Raw genomic sequence first — 17,679 nt, 5'->3', positions numbered from 1 at the left:
TCTGTCGAGCTCGTTTCTTCACGATCTTGCGTTCGGCTTGGTTCCCATCTTCGTGCTTGGACTTTGCTTGATATCTTGGGTCTTCTCTTCTGCTTCTAGGGTCTTGCTTAAAGTGTTGATCATCGAATCATCATGTCGCCTTCGTCCAAGTCACGTCTTGCACCCTATTGAACTACAAAACAATCACTTGTAAATTCATTAGTCTAATTTGGTTATGTTGATCATCAAACACCAAAATCTAAAGTAAATGGGCCTAGGGTCCATTTTCCTTACAATCTCCCCCTTTTTGGTGATTGATGACAACACGACCAAAACAAGCAAATAATAATTTTTTTGGAATTTAAAAACTATTTACTTGCTAGGATGCAATGCAAAGGGCAAGGTAATATGATGCTAAAAGATACCACATGTAAACATCTTTAGAAACTTATCTTGCCCTTGCAAATATCCCCATGTGGCATTATGGATTTAAGCCTCCCCCTAACTCCATAATCCACTATCCTCTCTTTCTCGGACCATTACCACTTGTAAATTATTATTATCGGGCTTGCTTTTGGTCCTACAAATTCTCCCTCTTTGGAATCAAACACCGAAAAGGAAGACATTAGTAGCACAAGAGAGGGTCAAACTTTGTGATCCTTTGTATGTGCAGTGAAATAGGTCACAAAATTTGACTCTCACATTACATAGACTAAGCTCCCCCTAAATATATGCATACATATGATGGAGAATGTAGTTTATGCATAAATGGAAAATTAATGCTCAAGGGAGTTTAATCTATATAATGCATGGAGAAAGCATATAAATACCAAAGTGAAATCAACATGATGATATCGGTTTAGAAATACCACATGTGGAAACCAATTTAATTTATACCACTTGCAATAGGTGGTGGATATTTGAAGTCTGATGCTTAACTCCGGGGACTCCATTTTCCTTGCAATGAGACTACTACACACATGATAAGCTTGAAAAAGTGTTAGTCTCAAAGCATCCAACTTCTAGAGTAACCTCCCCCTAAATTTGTGCACACAAGTATGGAATACTTGTAGGAGACGTGCACATTGATTTTTGAATAAAAATGCCACTTGAAAGATAACTTCACATGAATGTGAGAATCATTTTCTAAAATGATATTCAGGAGAAATTATCTATAATTTGGACTTTAGCACATATTAGATGGACAATTGTAAAACAAGCTATGTGTCGTGCTCCTAAACAATTTAAAACATGTAGGTTTGCTCTAAGGGTTAGGAGTGAAACCGAGCAAGCCTACCATAAGATATATCTAGTATATGCATGACAAAAGATATAAGCATGCAAATGCAAACCTAGACATGAAAAGGAACTAGATGCTAATTAAAATTGTAAGAAATTAAATCTAGTTACCTAACATGGGAAGAGGAATTTGGGTCCATAGTATTCACTAACCCACTTGGCAATTACCTTGTCCATAATGATACACCCCATGAAATGCACCCATACTTTGCCAAGTCTCTAAATTCCCCGAAGTCCATCGGACTTCTCACTTCCCTTTCGGGATACAAACCATCTTGGTGCTCTTCATGTTGGAAATGATCTCCTTTGGCACCCAAACGCGTTTGGCCCCATTGTTGGCTTGCTTGTTCACCTTGATGGCTACCACCTTGTCATTTTTCTTCTTCTTCAAGAGATAAGGTGTGGAGGCCTTTTTGTCCACCTTGTTGGTGTAGGTGTTGGAGAGCTTGCTTGTTTCCTTTTTGTTTTTCTCTTTCTTCTTTGCTCCTCCCCATTCTTCACCTTGCACTCATAGGACTTGTGGCCTTCCTTGTGGCACACGTAGCAAACCACAGTTTGTCCTTCATCAAGCTTCTTCACTCCCTTGATGGTGTTATCTTGATGAAGTTGAACTTGCTCCGTTTTGCCTATTACTTGAGTCAAATCCTTGGTAAGGCGAGACACTTCTTGCTTGAGTTGTTCATTCTCCATTTGCAACTTCTTGTGTGCATGTATCTACAGTAACTTTCTCAACATAAACTTGGTTGCACAAAGGTGAGTCTAAACATAAATCATTGCAAGAAGTAGAAGCATCCTTTTTAGGCATGTCAAAAATAGAGCCTTCCTTTTTAGGTGCCTCGGTGGGGGTAGTACCGATGGCTTCAAAATTTGCAACTTTATTAGTTAGCTCATCACAATGTTTGCACATAGTTTCCATTTTAGCAAGCAAACTTTTATAAGCATCTTGTGAGCTAGCTAACTTTTTCTTTAACTTTTCATTTTTCTTTACAAGTTGCTCATCATTGATTGCAATTATTTGTGTTTGCACTAGTCTCTAGTTGCTCAATTTTAGTAGATAGCTCCATATTAAGATTGGCAAAAGTTTCATATTGTTCTAGCAAAGTAGCATAAGCTTGTTGTGAGCTATCTAGTTTTTCTTTTAATTTTTTAAGCTTCTTTTGTTGACTAGTGCAAACTTTAGCAAAATTAAGATTTTCTTGCACAATTTCATCATAAGAAGGTAGCTCATCATCACTATCATTGTCACTATCACTAGGGATAGGCTTTTTGTTACCTCTAAAAGCTCTAGTTTGGTTTTGGTGAATTGATGAAACCCTAAGTGCTAACCTAGTTTATCAAAGTGATCATGAGATAGGTAGCACATTCCAAGTGGTGAAGCAAATGAAGATCATGACATGATGATGGTGATGCCATGGTGATGGTCAAGTGCTTGGACTTGAAAAAAAGAAAGAGAAAAATAAAAGGCTCAAGGCAAAGGTATAAGTGGTAGGAGCCATTTCATTTCGGTGATCAAGACACTTAGCGAGTGTGATCACATTTAGGTTCGATAGCCGTACTGTTAAGAGGGATGAAACTTGTGTCAAAATACAGTTATCAAAGTGCCACTAGATGCTCTAACTCATTGCATATGCATTTAGGATCTAGTGGAGTGCTAACACCCTTGAAAATGTTTGTGAAAATATGCTTACACACATGCACAAAGGTGATACACATTGTGTTTAGCACTTGGGAGCAAGGGTTCAAAACTTCACCGGTGGAGTGTCTGCCCGTAGAGTGTCGATAGTCCGACGGTGCCACCGTCACCCTATACAGAAAAAGACAGGGTTTCACAGAGTGCACCGAACGCTGGTCACATGGTGACTGGACTCTGGGGAGCAGCGTCCGGTCAATTATAAAAGAAAGTGGTACTCTCGGCCTATGACCGGACTCTTGCTAAACACTATTTAGCGTCCGGTCCTGCTGATGTTGCAACGCACTGAGAAGAGGGTAAGTGATCAGATGCTGGGCGAGTCTGATCACGACTGGAACCTTACTGGAAGTGACCGGACGTTGGGGTCCTGCGTCTGGTCATGATCAAACTGACGCGTCTGGTCATGAATGGAACCTCTCTGGAAACGACCGGACTCGGCAGAGGTGGGTCCGGTCGTGGTATTGTGCTACGTCCGGTCATCACTTAACCATTGAGATTGAGCGCTCAGCATTTGAAGCGAGGGATGATGTGGCAGCCATCCATTGACCGAACACTGGCAGGGTGCGTCCGGTCGATCTGACCAACGCGTCCGGTAGCCCCGACTTTTCAGGGAACAGAGAGCCAACATCTCTATTTGTGGGGGCTCTCTATTTAAGCCCCATTGCTGGCTCTAGCTCACCCTCTTGGCCATTTGCATTGACATAGCAACCTTGTGAGCTTAGCCAAAGCCCTCCCACTCATCTCCATCATTGATTCATCATCTTTGTGTGATTGGGAGTGAATCCAAGTGCATTGCTTGAGAGTTTGCATCTAGAGGCACTTGGTGTTCGTGTTTTGCTGCAGGATTCGCTTGTTACCCTTGGTGGTTGCCGCCACCTATATGGCTTGGAGCAGTGAGGATCGTCGAGTGGAGGTTGGTGATTGTCTCGGTCTCCGATCGTGGTGATTGTGAGGGGTTCTTGACCTTTCCCTAGTGGAGAGCCAAAAGGTACTCTAGTAAATTGCTCGTGGCTTGTGTGATCCTCATCTTGTGTTGGTTGTGTGGCACCCTATTGAGGGTTTGGCGTGTGATGCCAATTAGTGTGTGAACCTCCAAGTGAGTGAATCGCCACAATGAGGACTAGCTTGCCGGCAAGCAAGTGAACCTCGGTAAAAAATCATTGTGTCATCTTTGATTCCAAGGTTATTGGTCTTCATTGGTATTCACTCTTGTGATTGATTGGTTCATTCCTCAACTCGGCGGTATAACCGACTTGCTCTCTCTCTTTACATTACTGCAAACTAGTTGTCAAGCTCTTTAGTGTACCTAGTTGTGAGAGCTTGTTAGTTTGGTTAGTGTGGCTCTTTAGTTAGCCTTTGAGAGCATACTAACTTAGTGTAGTAACATAGCCATTGTTGTGATATACTAGTGATCATAGAAAATAGAATTGGGTAGGTGGCTTGCAACCCCAAGTATAGAGCTAGCGCAAAATTTGCTTCACCATCTTATTGACTAATCATTTGTCTTAGTGTTGTTGTAGAAATTTTTAATAGGCTATTCACCCCCTCTAGCCATTAGGACCTTACAACCTCATGCCATAAGGCACACATGTGAGGTGCTTGATGATGAGTGCTTGTGCCCTCGTCTCTTGTGATGGTCTTCTTCTTCACTTGAAGAATCGTCCCATGACCTTATTGATGTGAGGGCTTTGTCCTTGCACGCCTTCTTCTTTGTCTTGGGTGTGATCTTGTTTGGACAAACTTCCACAAAGTGCCCCAACTCGCCGCATCCATAGCATCCTTTCTTTCTATGCTCATTTCTTTGATTGGTGAAGATGAAATCTTGAACTTGGATGGGCACACCCTTGACATTAAGCCTTTGGATCATCTTCTCCACCTCGTTGATAAGCTTGATAGATTCTTCATCAAGGTTAGAGGTGGAGTTAGAAGATTGATCATCATCACTTGATTCTTCGTCATCATCATCCTCATCTTCTTCTTCATCTTTACTTGAGGAGCTTGAGCTTGAGCTTGTCTCAACTTGCTTGCCCTTCATCTTCTTTTTCTCACTACATGTCAGAGCTTTGCCTTTGCTTGATGAAGAGGCTTCTTCTTGACCCATCTTGCATGACATTTCAAATGCCACTATCTTGCCAATGACTATGGCTAGGGTCATGGTGCTCAAGTTCTCCATGTTGTGAAGGATGGTGATGATGCTTGCATATTTCTTTTGTGGTAGCACAGAGATGATCTTCCTCACGATGTCCACATCATCTAGCTTTGTTAATCCTATTGAATGAAGCTCATTGATAATTAGATTCAAACAAGAATACATATCACGAACAAGCTCATCATCATTCATTTCAAAGGAATCATAATTTTGTTTAGCTAGACAATGTTTTTGCTAACGGACATTAGTTGTGCCATCATGGAGCTCTTGGAGTTTTAACCAAATTTCATGTGCCATATTTAAAGTGAACACTTGGTTAAACACATCCATGCTAAAAGATTCAAACAAGCAATTTTTAGCTCTAGCATTGAAATGAATTTCTTTTTCTTCACTCTTTGTGGGTTTATCGGGATTCTTAATGGGTTTCATCTCAGTCATGAGTGACTCTCCAAACACCCAAATCTACCACCTCAAGGTGACAAGCCATTCTAGCTTTATAGTAAGGGAAGTTAGTGCTGTCAAAGTGCGGAGGCCTAGAGGTATCCATCCCAACCACTCTAAATAGCATCAGGCTCAACGGCGATGAAGCCAAAGGTCAAAATTGAGCCAACCGGCTTTGATACCAATTGAAAGGAACAGTGACGCCTAAGAGGGGGGCGAATTAGGCAACTTAAAAGTGTAACTCTAAACTATGAACTATTTTTCTATTCTTAGCAAAACCTATGCAAAAGATAAACTATCTAAATGTGCAACTATGGTTTTGCTAGTGTGTTGCTATCTCTACCGCAAAAGGAGTTATGCAAACAATGTAAATGCGGAAGCTAAAGAGTAAGGTAGAGATATGCAAACTCTTGTCGACGACTCTGGTATTTTTACCGAGGTATCGAGAAGCGCGCAAGCTTCCCCTAGTCCTCGTTGGAGCCCCTCGCTAGGAATCCCTCGCAAGGGCTAAGCTCCTAGTCGGGTAACTCCGTGGATAGCCCTGGGCCTTCCCCACACGCAAGTGGGTCTCTAATGTACCTTCTGGTAAGCCTCTCCTGGACTGCTCCCCGCTGTCTTCACTATCAAGCTTCCGGCCAAACCGCCATGGGCCTTGTTCCCTTCGGTACACGGTGGCGGCCACACCACAAACGCGGTTGGTATGATCTCGAAAGACTACAAGCCCCTCCAATGTACAACAATGGTGTGCGCAAGAGCCGACTGTTAAGAGGTATGCAAACCTCACTAAACACTAGGCCTAAACCTAGAGCAAGCGCATAAGCGGTGGTCTAATCAACCTAAGCACTTCACAAAAGCACCTACGCTAATCACCTAATGAATCACTAAGCACTATGCAAGTCGAGATCACTAAAATGGTGTATCAACACCCTTGGTATGTTTCCTCAGCTCCACTCTACTCAAATGGCCGGTTGGGGGTCTATTTATAAGCCCCACTAAGAAAGTAGCCATTGGGGATAAAACCTAGCTTTCTGCTACTGATCGGATGCTGCTGTCGTCCTGATCGGACGTGTCCAGTCGTCCCTACCGTTGAAGCGCACGCACTGATCAGACTCTAGGCTGAGTCCGGTCATCATCGATCGGACACGTCCGGTCACGATGGCACCGCTCTAGAACCTCTCTGGAAATGATCAGACATTGCACTTCGTGCGTCCGGTCGTCCAGTGCCGCTGCGTTCGGTCATGCTGAAAACATTGCCATGATGATGAACAGTGTCAGTGATGCGTCCGGTCACTGCTTTGCTCAGCATCCGATCACTGCTGCTCAGCGTCCAATCACAGCTGTTGATTCCTGTTGTTGCCGAGCAACTGATCAGGACACGTCCGGTCCTTATTAGGGCCGCATCCGATCACCTCTGTCGAGCTCGTTTCTTCACGATCTTGCATCCGGCTTGGTTCCCATCTTCGTGCTTGGACTTTGCTTGATATCTTGGGTCTTCTCTTGTGCTTCTAGGGTCTTGCTTAAGGTGTTGATCATCAGATTATCATGTCACCTTCGTCCAAGTCACGTCTTGCACCCTATTGAACTACAAAACAATCACTTGCAAATTCATTAGTCCAATTTGGTTGTGTTGGTCATCAAACACCAAAATCCAAAGTAAATGGGCCAAGGGTCCATTTTCCTTACATGCAACATCAAAATACAAACACAATCCTAAACAGTACATTTTTTATACACTCATGACTGAGTAAACAATCAAATCACAGCAGCACAACCCTCTCTTTATGATGAACAATCAAATCACACGATCCTGCATCAACCCTTTCACAAACAGCATTTAGCATTGAACACATACCAGATCAGCAAGTAGCCATCGAGCTTGTTGACGCCACTGAAGTTTACCTCGATGAGGATGGCCTAGAACTTGAGCTGACATCAAACCAAAAAACTTCAGAATCAGCAGATCTAGGAGATGGGCGCCATAATCTCCCACAACACCTTTACAACCTCTTACCCACATAGAGGAACTTGGACAGGTTCTTGGAGCTAACCTGGAGTAGATCTTGAAGCTGAGACGGAGGTGGTGGTGGTCGCGAGGCTGGTGACAGAGATGAGGGAGAAACTGGCGAGGGTGAGCTCGGTGGCGGTGATGGGGGGCCACGACGGCGGTGGCGGTGGTGGGAGGACGATGGCGGCAGTGCTTCCTCTATCGCCCTTGCTCACTCGCTCGGGTGAGGGAAGAGTATAGATGGCCATCGGGCTGGCCTGGCCTAGCCCGGCATGATGACCCATGCCAAGCATGGCACGATGGGGGTCAGGCCGGCACGGCATGTCGTGCCTCCTAGGGCCATCCTGAACTGGACTTCGTGCCTAACCAATGGCCCAGGCATGGACCTGTCGATATGTTTTTTGAGCCGGCCTGGCCCAAGAAGCATGGCTAATCTAGCATGTCATGCCCACCCAAGGCCCACGAGGGAGTGCTACTATTGGAGGAAGTCAAGGTTGCGGCCAGTAGCGATGGAATCACAAAGGGAGGGAGCCTCCACGTGGTGCCTCCAAGCATGACCACCACACGCTCGCCAAGGCTAGGAGCCACGAGGGGAGCCACTACCACCGCACTTTGCTCCATGTGCTCGCTGAGGCTTAGGCCTTGGGGTCATTCGGATCCACATGGCCGAAGGCACTTGATGTCGGATCACATGGCCAGCGGGATGATAGAGTGGAGGAGGCATGCTGGAGGTGAACTAGAGAGAAGCATAGGGAGAGGAAGCGAAGCAAGTGACCAGGGAGGAGAGAAGCGTGTCCGTGCGTGTGTGGAGTCACGCTCGCGCATGTGTGGCATCAGAACAGGAGGTGGCGACTGGCGGCATTTTCTGGGATGAGAAGGGAGTTAGGGTATGGAGGATAACAATTTGTATATATTTGATTATGGTATCGAGCTTTTAATGGGCCAGGCCATGCTGTGTCGCCCGTTGTGTCTAGGGAGCGGCCCAGGCACGGCCCTATGCATCGAGTGTGCCACCCCTAGGCACTCAGCTCATCAAGCCATGCCGGGCCAAAATGTCGTGCTTTGGGCCAGGCTGTCGTGCCTTGGGCGACATGGACATCTAATAGGGAAGAGTCGCCTGGACCCCTACGTGTAGGACGAGCTTGCCTCGGGGAAAGTACGTTACTCGGGTCACCCTCTCCTGGGTGATGGGCTTCCAAATGCAAGGGGCTTCTCCCCATGGCCGAAATCTGCTTGGGGGCTTGGCCCAAGGAAAAGGTGGGGAACCCCTGCGGATTGGGTCTTTCAAATGAAGCCTAAGGCCTCATTCGATTTTCCTGGATTAACCCATTCTAGGTCCCTGTTACACCAAGATTGATGCAGGCCCGTTTTCAATCCGGATGTGAATTGGAATATGCGTTCATTTTAGCCTAGCCTATAATCAAAACTGGCTTTGCTTTCCCCTTTCTCCATGGTCAGGAATGGAACCAAACCTCCTACCCTCCAGATCGATCCTAGCCCACGCGAGCACGCGATGACTCGAGTGGTCGAGCAGTAGAGGCGACAGTAGGGCGACGTGAGGCGACAGTTACCCTACATCCTTCCCCTTCCTCATCCTTCTTGCTAGTGATTCTTCCCTCACTCTCCCCTTCATCCTCGTCCTCTCTCCCTCCTCTAGAGTTCTTGGATCTTTAGACTGCGAGCACGATGGTCTCCTAATAGTACGATGGTGATGATGATGATCAGTAGTGGGGGTTAGAAGTGGGCTTCGATCTATCTTACTCCAGGTTGGCCTATGTCATAGGTGTTAGCCCACAGGATCACCGGCTCAGGTGAGTCGACCACTCACTAGTCTTGTCGACCACGGTCGAGCACGACCGAGACTGTCCAACCACACACACTATGGCTAAGAGATAGAAGAAGAGGGAGAACAGAGCATACACACACAGTATAAGCACCGGCGTTGGCCGGAGCCCTGTATAGGAGATGGTAAATCTGAACTCTCTGTGTTGAGTTGCAGTGGCAAACTATATATACAACTCTATCCATCTAGTCCTAGTACAGCTGCCCTGCTATAACAGTGACTAGATAACACAGCAGGACTAACTTCTGCGCCTGTCCCTGCATGTGGCTATAGTCTGGCAGGTCAGCCGTTCGGCGCCTACCTCTACACCGGTTACAGTAGCATAGCAGGGAGCCTTTTCGGCGCCGCCTTCCCTTACTGTGTGTTCACATAAGGAAGCAATAGATTGTCTAACAATTCTTCCCCTAATCCTACTGCTATCCCTTGTACCCCCTCCATGCCGATCATCTCCTTTAGCTCCTATGAGTCTAAGACATCCGAGCGGCTTGGTGAGGACGTCCGTGAGTTATCGACCAGTTTCGATGAACTCGATGATGATCTGCCCTCCATCGACATCAGTCCCTGAGGAAGTGGAACTTCACAGTCGATGTGTTTGCTCCTAGTCGTGCAGAACCGGATTCTTCATGAGGGCGAATGGCGGGCTGGTTGTCCACCATCAGCGCTGGTGGGTGAGCTTTCGCACCGGTCAGCTCACCCAACAGCCGACGTAGCTACACAACTTGGCACGCCACTGTGGCCACCACTACATACTCTGCCTCACACATAGACAATGCCACTACCTTCTGTTTCAGCGACAGCCATGAAATTGGAGCTGACCCAAGGAAGACGAGCACTCTAGAGGTGCTCCGCCATCCGTCGATGTCCCCCGCCATGTCTGCATCATTGAACACAGTGAGCTACAGCCTACTCCCGCCTATCTTGGGAAAGATGATCCCCTGATCCATTGTCCCTTTGACATAGCGCAGTAGCCGCTTCACTGCATCCCAGTGATCTTCTCTGGGATCCTCCATGAAGCAACTGACATAGCCCACGGCGAATGCAATGTCTAGCCTCGTGTGGACTAGGTAGCGTAGACCACCGATGATGCTCCGGTAGAGTGTTGCATCCACCTTCGCTGCAGTGCTAGCCTTTGTCAGCTTCAACCGCTCCTCCATCAGAGTCACGCATGGCTTGCACTTAGCCATGCCACTCCGCTCTAGCAGCTTTGAGGCATACGCACTCTGATCGAGTGTGAGTTCCTCTTTCCCCTGTCTCACCTCGATGCTGATGTAGCAGGAGAGTGCACCGAGATCACTCATTCAAAAACAAGCCACCATCTCGCGCTTGAAGCTGTTGATGTCCTCCGTGCACACACCGGTGATGATCAAGTCATCCACATACATGCCGACGACGAGCTCCTCCTTCCCCTATCGCCACGTGTAGAGCACATGCTCGGTTGTGCACCACTAGAACCCAAGCTCACCCAGCGTGGCATCAAGCTTGGCGTTCCATGCTCATGGGGCCTATCATAGCCTATAGAGCGCCTTGCACAGTTGGAGCACCCTGTGCTCCTCTCCCTTGATGATGAAACCTAGAGGTTGCCTAACGAAGACCATCTCCGCTAGTTCACCAGTTGAGGAAGGCCGATTTAACGTCCAAGTGATGGATGTTGCCAGTCCTTTGCTGCTGCCAAGGCTAGTAGCAAACGGATAGACTCTATGCACGCTACTGGCTGCAAAGACTTCCTCAAAGTCGATGCCCTTACACTGAACAAAGCCTTGGGTGACAAGGTGCGCCTTGTGCTTGACAATGGCGTCGAGCTCATCCCGCTTGACCTTGTACCCCACTTTAGGCTAATTGGATGGCATCCTAGAGGTGGATCAACGAGCTGTCATGTCTCATTTTCCTCGATCGCCTTCATATCCTCCAGCATCGCACGTCGCCAGTTTCCATCGCATTTCGGCCAGTGCGAACAGTGGGTGGTTCCTCTGCACTAACGAGCAGCAGCTCTTGATCATTGAGCAGCCAACTAGCCAGGCCTATGGGCCCTGTGCTACTGACAATGTCGTCCAGCCTGTGGAACCACACCTCCTCACCTTCGTGGAAGGCATCCACGAACTCAGTGATGTCACTTGGAGGTGGGGCGAACTCAATCAGTGTTGATGGAGTTCCCTATTCCACCGGAGTGCTCGGCACAGCACCTGGAGTGCTCGGCACCCTAGTTGTAGTGCTCGGCACTACTTCTGGACAGCTCGTCACTACTCCAGCAATGCTCGGCACCACTGTAGGAGTGCTCAGCCTTAGTCTAGGAGTGGTTGGCACCACTACAAGACCTCTTGGCTCCGCTATGGGAGTGCTCGGCACCCAGTCCTAGAGTGGTCGCCACCACTGCAGAACCTCCCAGCACCACTCCTTGCGTGCTCGGCATCCCTCCAGGAGTGCTCGGTACTCCTCCTAGGAGTGCTTGGCACCCCTCTCAGGAGTGCTCGGCACCTGTTCCCCAGCATCTCCACCACCATGGATGACCAGGTGCTCGATGACTAAGGTGCTGGTGAAGCCACCAGCTTTTCCCTGTGCTTGCACTGTTCTAGTCCCAAGCCGCCTTCTTAGTCGAACACGGCATCACGCGAGACAAGCACCTTGTCTCCGCATGGGTCATAGAGCCAGTACGCCTTGGTACCCTCCGCGTAGCCTAGGAACACCATCGGTGTGCTCCTATCCTCCAGCTTGGTGAGGTTCGGCTTCATCTTCCTGACATGGCTGATGCAGCTGAATGTCTAGAGGAAGGACATGCTCGGCTTGCGCCCATACCAAGCTTCGAACGGTGTCTTGCCTGTTAGGGCCTTGGTAGGGGTGCGGTTGAGGATGAACACTGCCAGTGGTCACCGCCTCGCCCAGAACCTTGCTGGCATGCCTTTGGCCTTCATCATGGATCGAGCCATGCCGACCACCGTCTGAGTCTGCCTCTCCACCATGCCATTCTATTATGGTGAGTACAATGCGGTGTGGTGTCGCACCACACCCTGATCCGTGTAGTACGCAGCGAACTCCACCGAAGTGAATTCGCCACCGTGATCAGTCCTCATCATGTGGAGCTTCTTGCCGCTCTCGACCTCTGCGCGTGTCTTGAACTTCTTGATCACCGCCACCGCTTCGTGCTTGCTCGTTAGGAGTTTCAGTCACATATAGTGACTTCAATCATCCACGATTAGGAGGAAGTACTGCCGACCACCGTTTGTAGCTGGCGTGATCAGCCTATAGAGGTCACCGTGGACGAGCTCGAGAGCGTCCTTTGCGTGATACTTGGCTGCCTTTGGGAACGGTAGCCTCCTCTGCTTCCCCACCAGGTAGCTGTCACACAGCTCGCCTCCGTGCTTGATGTGGGGTAGGCCTCGAACCATCTTCTCTAGCTGACCAAGTGTGTCAAAACTGAGATGTCCGAACCGGGCATGCCACATCCATGGTTCATCGGTGTGCCTTGCCGCCAGACACACCGGCTGCTCTACCTTCAAGTCGAGCAGGTACAACTGGTTCAGGGACCTCTTCACCTTGGCAAAAAGTTGCTGCTCCTGGTCCCTGATCCTAAGGACTCCGTCCTTGATCAGTACCTTGCTACCGCGCTCATCCAGCTGACCAATGCTGATGATGCTAGAACGCAGCTGTGGGATGTAATATACATCCGTTAGTGTGTGGTGCTCCCTGTTCTAGCACCTAAAGATGATGGTGTCATGCCCTTGGATAGCCACCCTTGAGCCGTCACCAAACTTCACCGTACCGGTAACATCGTCGTCGAGCTCAGAGAAGACTGCCTTGGAGCCCGTCATGTGGTTGCTAGCACCAGAGTCCAGATACCACTGCTGCTCCTGGTCAGCACCCACACATCCGAGGTGGACTTGGGCGCGCAGTTCGTCGAGGTTGACAACCTTCAGGGCCTTCCCAGGTCCTTCCACCGTCGTCACCTCTTCCTTCTCCTCGGCCTCGACGTCGTGTAGTGCGCAGAACGTTGCCATTAGGATACTGGCTTGATCATCATCATCAGCTTGTGCTAGATGAGCCTCAGCCTTCTTCTCCTGCTTACGATTTGGGCACTCCCATGCCCAATGGCCCGTCTTCCCGTAGCGCCGACCATGGCTGGAGGAGGCTACTTCTTCTCCGAAGAAGCCTTGCGCGGCGCTTGCCATCGCCACCATGGCTGGAGGAGGCTACCTTCCTGGAGTTCCTCCGAGCAGCCCACTCCTCTTCTATCAGTAGCAATTTGCCGCTGTCCTTCGTTGCTGTCGCCTGCTCTAGGTGCTCGTCCACCGCCCGCAGACGGCCTGTCACATCCTCAATGGTGAGGGTGGACAAGTCCAGCATCGTCTCTATGGAGAGAATGATCTAGATGTAGTTTGCTGGCATGGAGTGGAGGTACTTGGAGACCGCCTCCTCTTCATCGATGGTGACACCATGGCTCTTTAGCTTGCTGATGAGTGTCTGCAGGCGGAGGGAGAAGTCCTCCACCGTTTCACCATCCTTGAACTTGAGATTGGCGTACTCCTGCTTCAGAAGTTGGGCCATCGCCTTCTTTACGTGGTCGGAACCGACGCGCATCGCCGCAATAACCTCCCACGCCTCCTTAGCAGAGCTCTTCGCCCCCAACGGCTCCCTGTACTCTGCCGGTACAGCAGCGAGGATAGCCTCCAATGTTGACATGTCATCTTCCTCATTGTCGGTGCCCTTGTCAACAACATTCCAGAGCCATCGGGCTTTGAGCTTGACCTTCATGGTCACCGACCACTCTCAATAGTTGGTGCGAGTCAGCATCGGCCAACTGGTGCTGCTGACCTTCCGCACCGTGCGAACAACGACCTCCGGTCGTGGTTGGGCAGCCGTAGCAGTGCCACTGCTGTCACCCATCTCCGAACCGTTCGTCATCGCTAGCGGTTAGTTCGGCGATGACGCTTGTACGGCTCTGATACCACTTGTTAGCCCATAGGATCACCGGCTCAGGTGAGTCGACCACTCACCAGTCTTGCCAACCACGACCGAGCACGACCGAGGCTGTCCGACCACACACACTATGGCTAGAGGTAGAAGAAGAGGAAGAACAGAGCATACACACATAATACAAGCACCAGCGTTGGCCGGAGCCCTGTATAGAAGATGGCAAATATGAACTCTCTTTGTTGAGTTGCAGTGGCAAACTATATATACAACTCTATCCATCTAGTCCTAGTACAGCTGCTCTGCTGTAATAGTGACTAGATAACATAGCAGGACTGACTTCTACGCCTGTCCCTGCATGTGGCTACAGTCCGGCAGGTGAGCCATTCGGTGTCTGCCTCTACAATGGCTACAGTACCACAGCAGGGAGCCTTTTCGGCGCCTCCTTCCCTTGCTGTGTGTTCACACAAGGAAGCAGTAGATTATCTAACAATAGGCGTGTTCTTCAGTTCTTCGATCCGGAGAAGAACTATGACATGAGAATGCTCGTACGGCTGGGTACTTTGTTTTCTACGTGACATTTTGCCTATTGCTCTATATAGCCTTAATAAAATCAAGACTATACAGAATATATATGTGCTATTACTTTTAGTTGGTGGTCCAGACTGTGAGATATTCTGTTATTCATTTTCATAGATGCATTTCATTGAAACTTGCAAGTGGGCACTAGCTTCTGTAACGTTAGTCTTGTTGGCTAATTATGTGGCATTCTCGCTGGTTGTCAAATTCTATTCCAATACTAGAAAGGCTTGTTATATTATATGTTGGTAGATCTATCTTCTTTCTTCTACTACCTGTTTGAGTTGTTGAAGTTTTGCTAATTATAGCTCTAAACAGGCTAAATAAAAACACGACTATAATAAAGAAGAATATATGTGCTGTTACTTTTTGTTGCTGCTGGAAATTGTAGGATGCATATTCTGTTTTTCCAATTTGATAGATGCATTCTAGAAACTTTGAAGTGTGCACTAGCTGCTCTAACATTAGAGTCTTCTTGACTAATTATGTGGCATTCACCGGTTGTCAAATTCTATTCCAATACTAGAAAATGTACAGTTAAAGGAGAGCACATGCATGCATATTAACGTTTCTATCTCTTCGATGTACAGAGAGTTTTTTTTAATGCTTGCTAAATACTTAACTCTGTATGCAATATAGGCTTAGCGCGACACCTTGTTTTGTATTGAAAATAATGCTTTTATGCAGTAGATTTCAGTCTTGCTTCTTCTTTTTTTATTAGATATAACGAGTTCTTGCTTGTACTATATGTTGCAATCGTTGCAGTTTTCTGTGTATTGTTATATAATTGCGTTAATAAAATATTAAAATCTGAACAAAAGTACTGTATTTCTCTAAAAGTTGTGATGTTTGTCTGCTCATTCAGGATGTATATCTTTGTGAAGAGCTCCATTGGCAGGACAATCCGTCTCAGGGTCCAGCCAACTGATACCTTGTCTACTGTCAAGGCAAAGATCCAGGAACAATACCACCTTGTGTTTGATGGAGTGCAGCTAGAGGATAACCTTACGTTGGCTGATTATGACATCCAGAACAGGTCCACATTTGACCTCCAAGAAAAGATGCAAATTTATGTACGGGAGACGCTGTTAGGCACGAATATCACCGTTGAGGTTGATAGCTTAGATACCATTGGTAATGTGAAGGACAAGATTGAATCTATAGAGGGGTTTCCCAAGCGTCAGCAGTGCCTCCTCTTTGACAAGAAACAGCTAGATGACAACAGCGCCTTGGTGGACCACAACATTTGCAAGGAAGCCACCGTTCTCTTTGTCCTCCACTCGTCTCCAAGAGGTATGATGCAGATCTTTGTGAAGACGATTACCGGAAAGATCCTAACTCAAGAGGTGAACAGCACAGACACCATCCGCAATGTCAAGATGATCATCTATAAGAAGGACGGCACTCGGCCTAAACAACAACGCCTCATCTTTGATGGCAAGCAGCTGGATGATGACCACACTCTTGGAGCCCTGTTTGCTTGTCTTATGAGCCGTACTATTTCAGCGAACGAACAACGTTTTTCTCTCACAACAAATAGCGAACAATACTTTCAGCCATAGCTTTTCAGCAAAGCGAACATGGCCTATGACATTCGGAATGAGCATACCCTCCATGTGACGCTCTGCCTGTGTGGTTGTTGAGCGAGGGATGCGGTGCATGGATATTCAACAATAAGTAGTATTTTGTTGTACTATTCTTTCTTTACAGTAGTGGTTGGTGTGTTAACTTTGATTATATTGTTGGACGATAGCATTGCTGCAGTCTTGTTTCTTTCTTTTCTACAAGTAGTACTACTGTGTTATCAGTGAAACTTTCACTATTGCAGTGTGTTAACATTAACGTGTGAAATCTTATATCAAGAATTAATCAGATATTTAGTTGAATGCATTCTTTAAAAAACAATAGTTGAATGCTTTATCTCCTCAAGCTTCTAGCTATTTGCAAGCCTCATTGTCAACGGCCGCAGCCAAGCTGTGGTAGCAACGTGGCCACCACTTGACGATCGTATCGTGCTGTGGCTGGCGTAATAGCTCTTGAGAGGCGTGGTCGGCTGAGAAAAAAAAATCTGTGACGAAGGCACCTATGGTACCTACCACAGATTCACAATGTGTGTCCATATGCAAGTATTTATATGAAATAAGTAGTTCTTGTATATGGAGTTATGGACACCCATCATGAAACTAGAGTAGGTGGCCATGGGTATTTTTTTCTCGATTGGCAGTGATCTACATGGTACTGTATATATATGCATGGCAGCTGGTGACTGTGGGCAATGCAAGGATCCGCTGCGCGGCTTGGATGACGACCCACAGCGATCAGTATTTTGATGAGTACATGGTTCCATCAATTGTTTCCTTCCTTTGAAGGTGAAAAAATATTGTTCCTCTCCCCCATTGCTCTGTGCTGTGCCATTCTTTGATTTGATTTGCATTGCTGCCAGGAAAAAAATGCCTCATTGTGCCCTGCCATCATATTGCTGAGCCTGTAAAAACTAACGTAATGGATTGGCTTGTGTCTGTATCCTTGTGTCATCACTCTGGAGCTTGAGAGGATCGACCTGCACCTATGAATCAATACTTGTATTCAACAGAGAATGTCATTTAGCTATTGATCTGAATTTGCTTAGTAACCTTTATCTTACCGTAATGTCTATTTAAGCATCTACAGAATGCTTTTGACAAACATCATGACCTGTTTATCATTGATCAGTTCTGAATTTAAGTTTCCCTGAATTTTGTATCTATATTTTTTGCATGAGAGATAAGGTTGCCCCCCGATGTAAAAAAAAA

The 17,679-nt window shown here is 47.3% G+C and overlaps 1 protein-coding gene across 1 annotated transcript; it reads left to right on the top strand.

The window, feature by feature from the left end:
• The first annotated feature begins 15,753 nt into the window (after window positions 1–15,753).
• LOC136479942 (polyubiquitin 11-like) lies at window positions 15,754–16,449 on the top strand. The gene has a single exon (XM_066477642.1). The coding sequence runs from the start codon at window positions 15,754–15,756 to the stop codon at window positions 16,447–16,449; it is 696 nt and encodes a 231-aa protein (XP_066333739.1).
• The last annotated feature ends 1,230 nt before the right edge of the window (window positions 16,450–17,679 follow it).

This window comes from Miscanthus floridulus, chromosome 9 (genome assembly GCF_019320115.1).
Source record: "Miscanthus floridulus cultivar M001 chromosome 9, ASM1932011v1, whole genome shotgun sequence".
NCBI lineage: Eukaryota > Viridiplantae > Streptophyta > Magnoliopsida > Poales > Poaceae > Miscanthus > Miscanthus floridulus.
The sequence above is the reverse complement of the archived record's forward strand: the minus strand, read 5'-3'. Positions and strand labels throughout refer to the sequence as shown.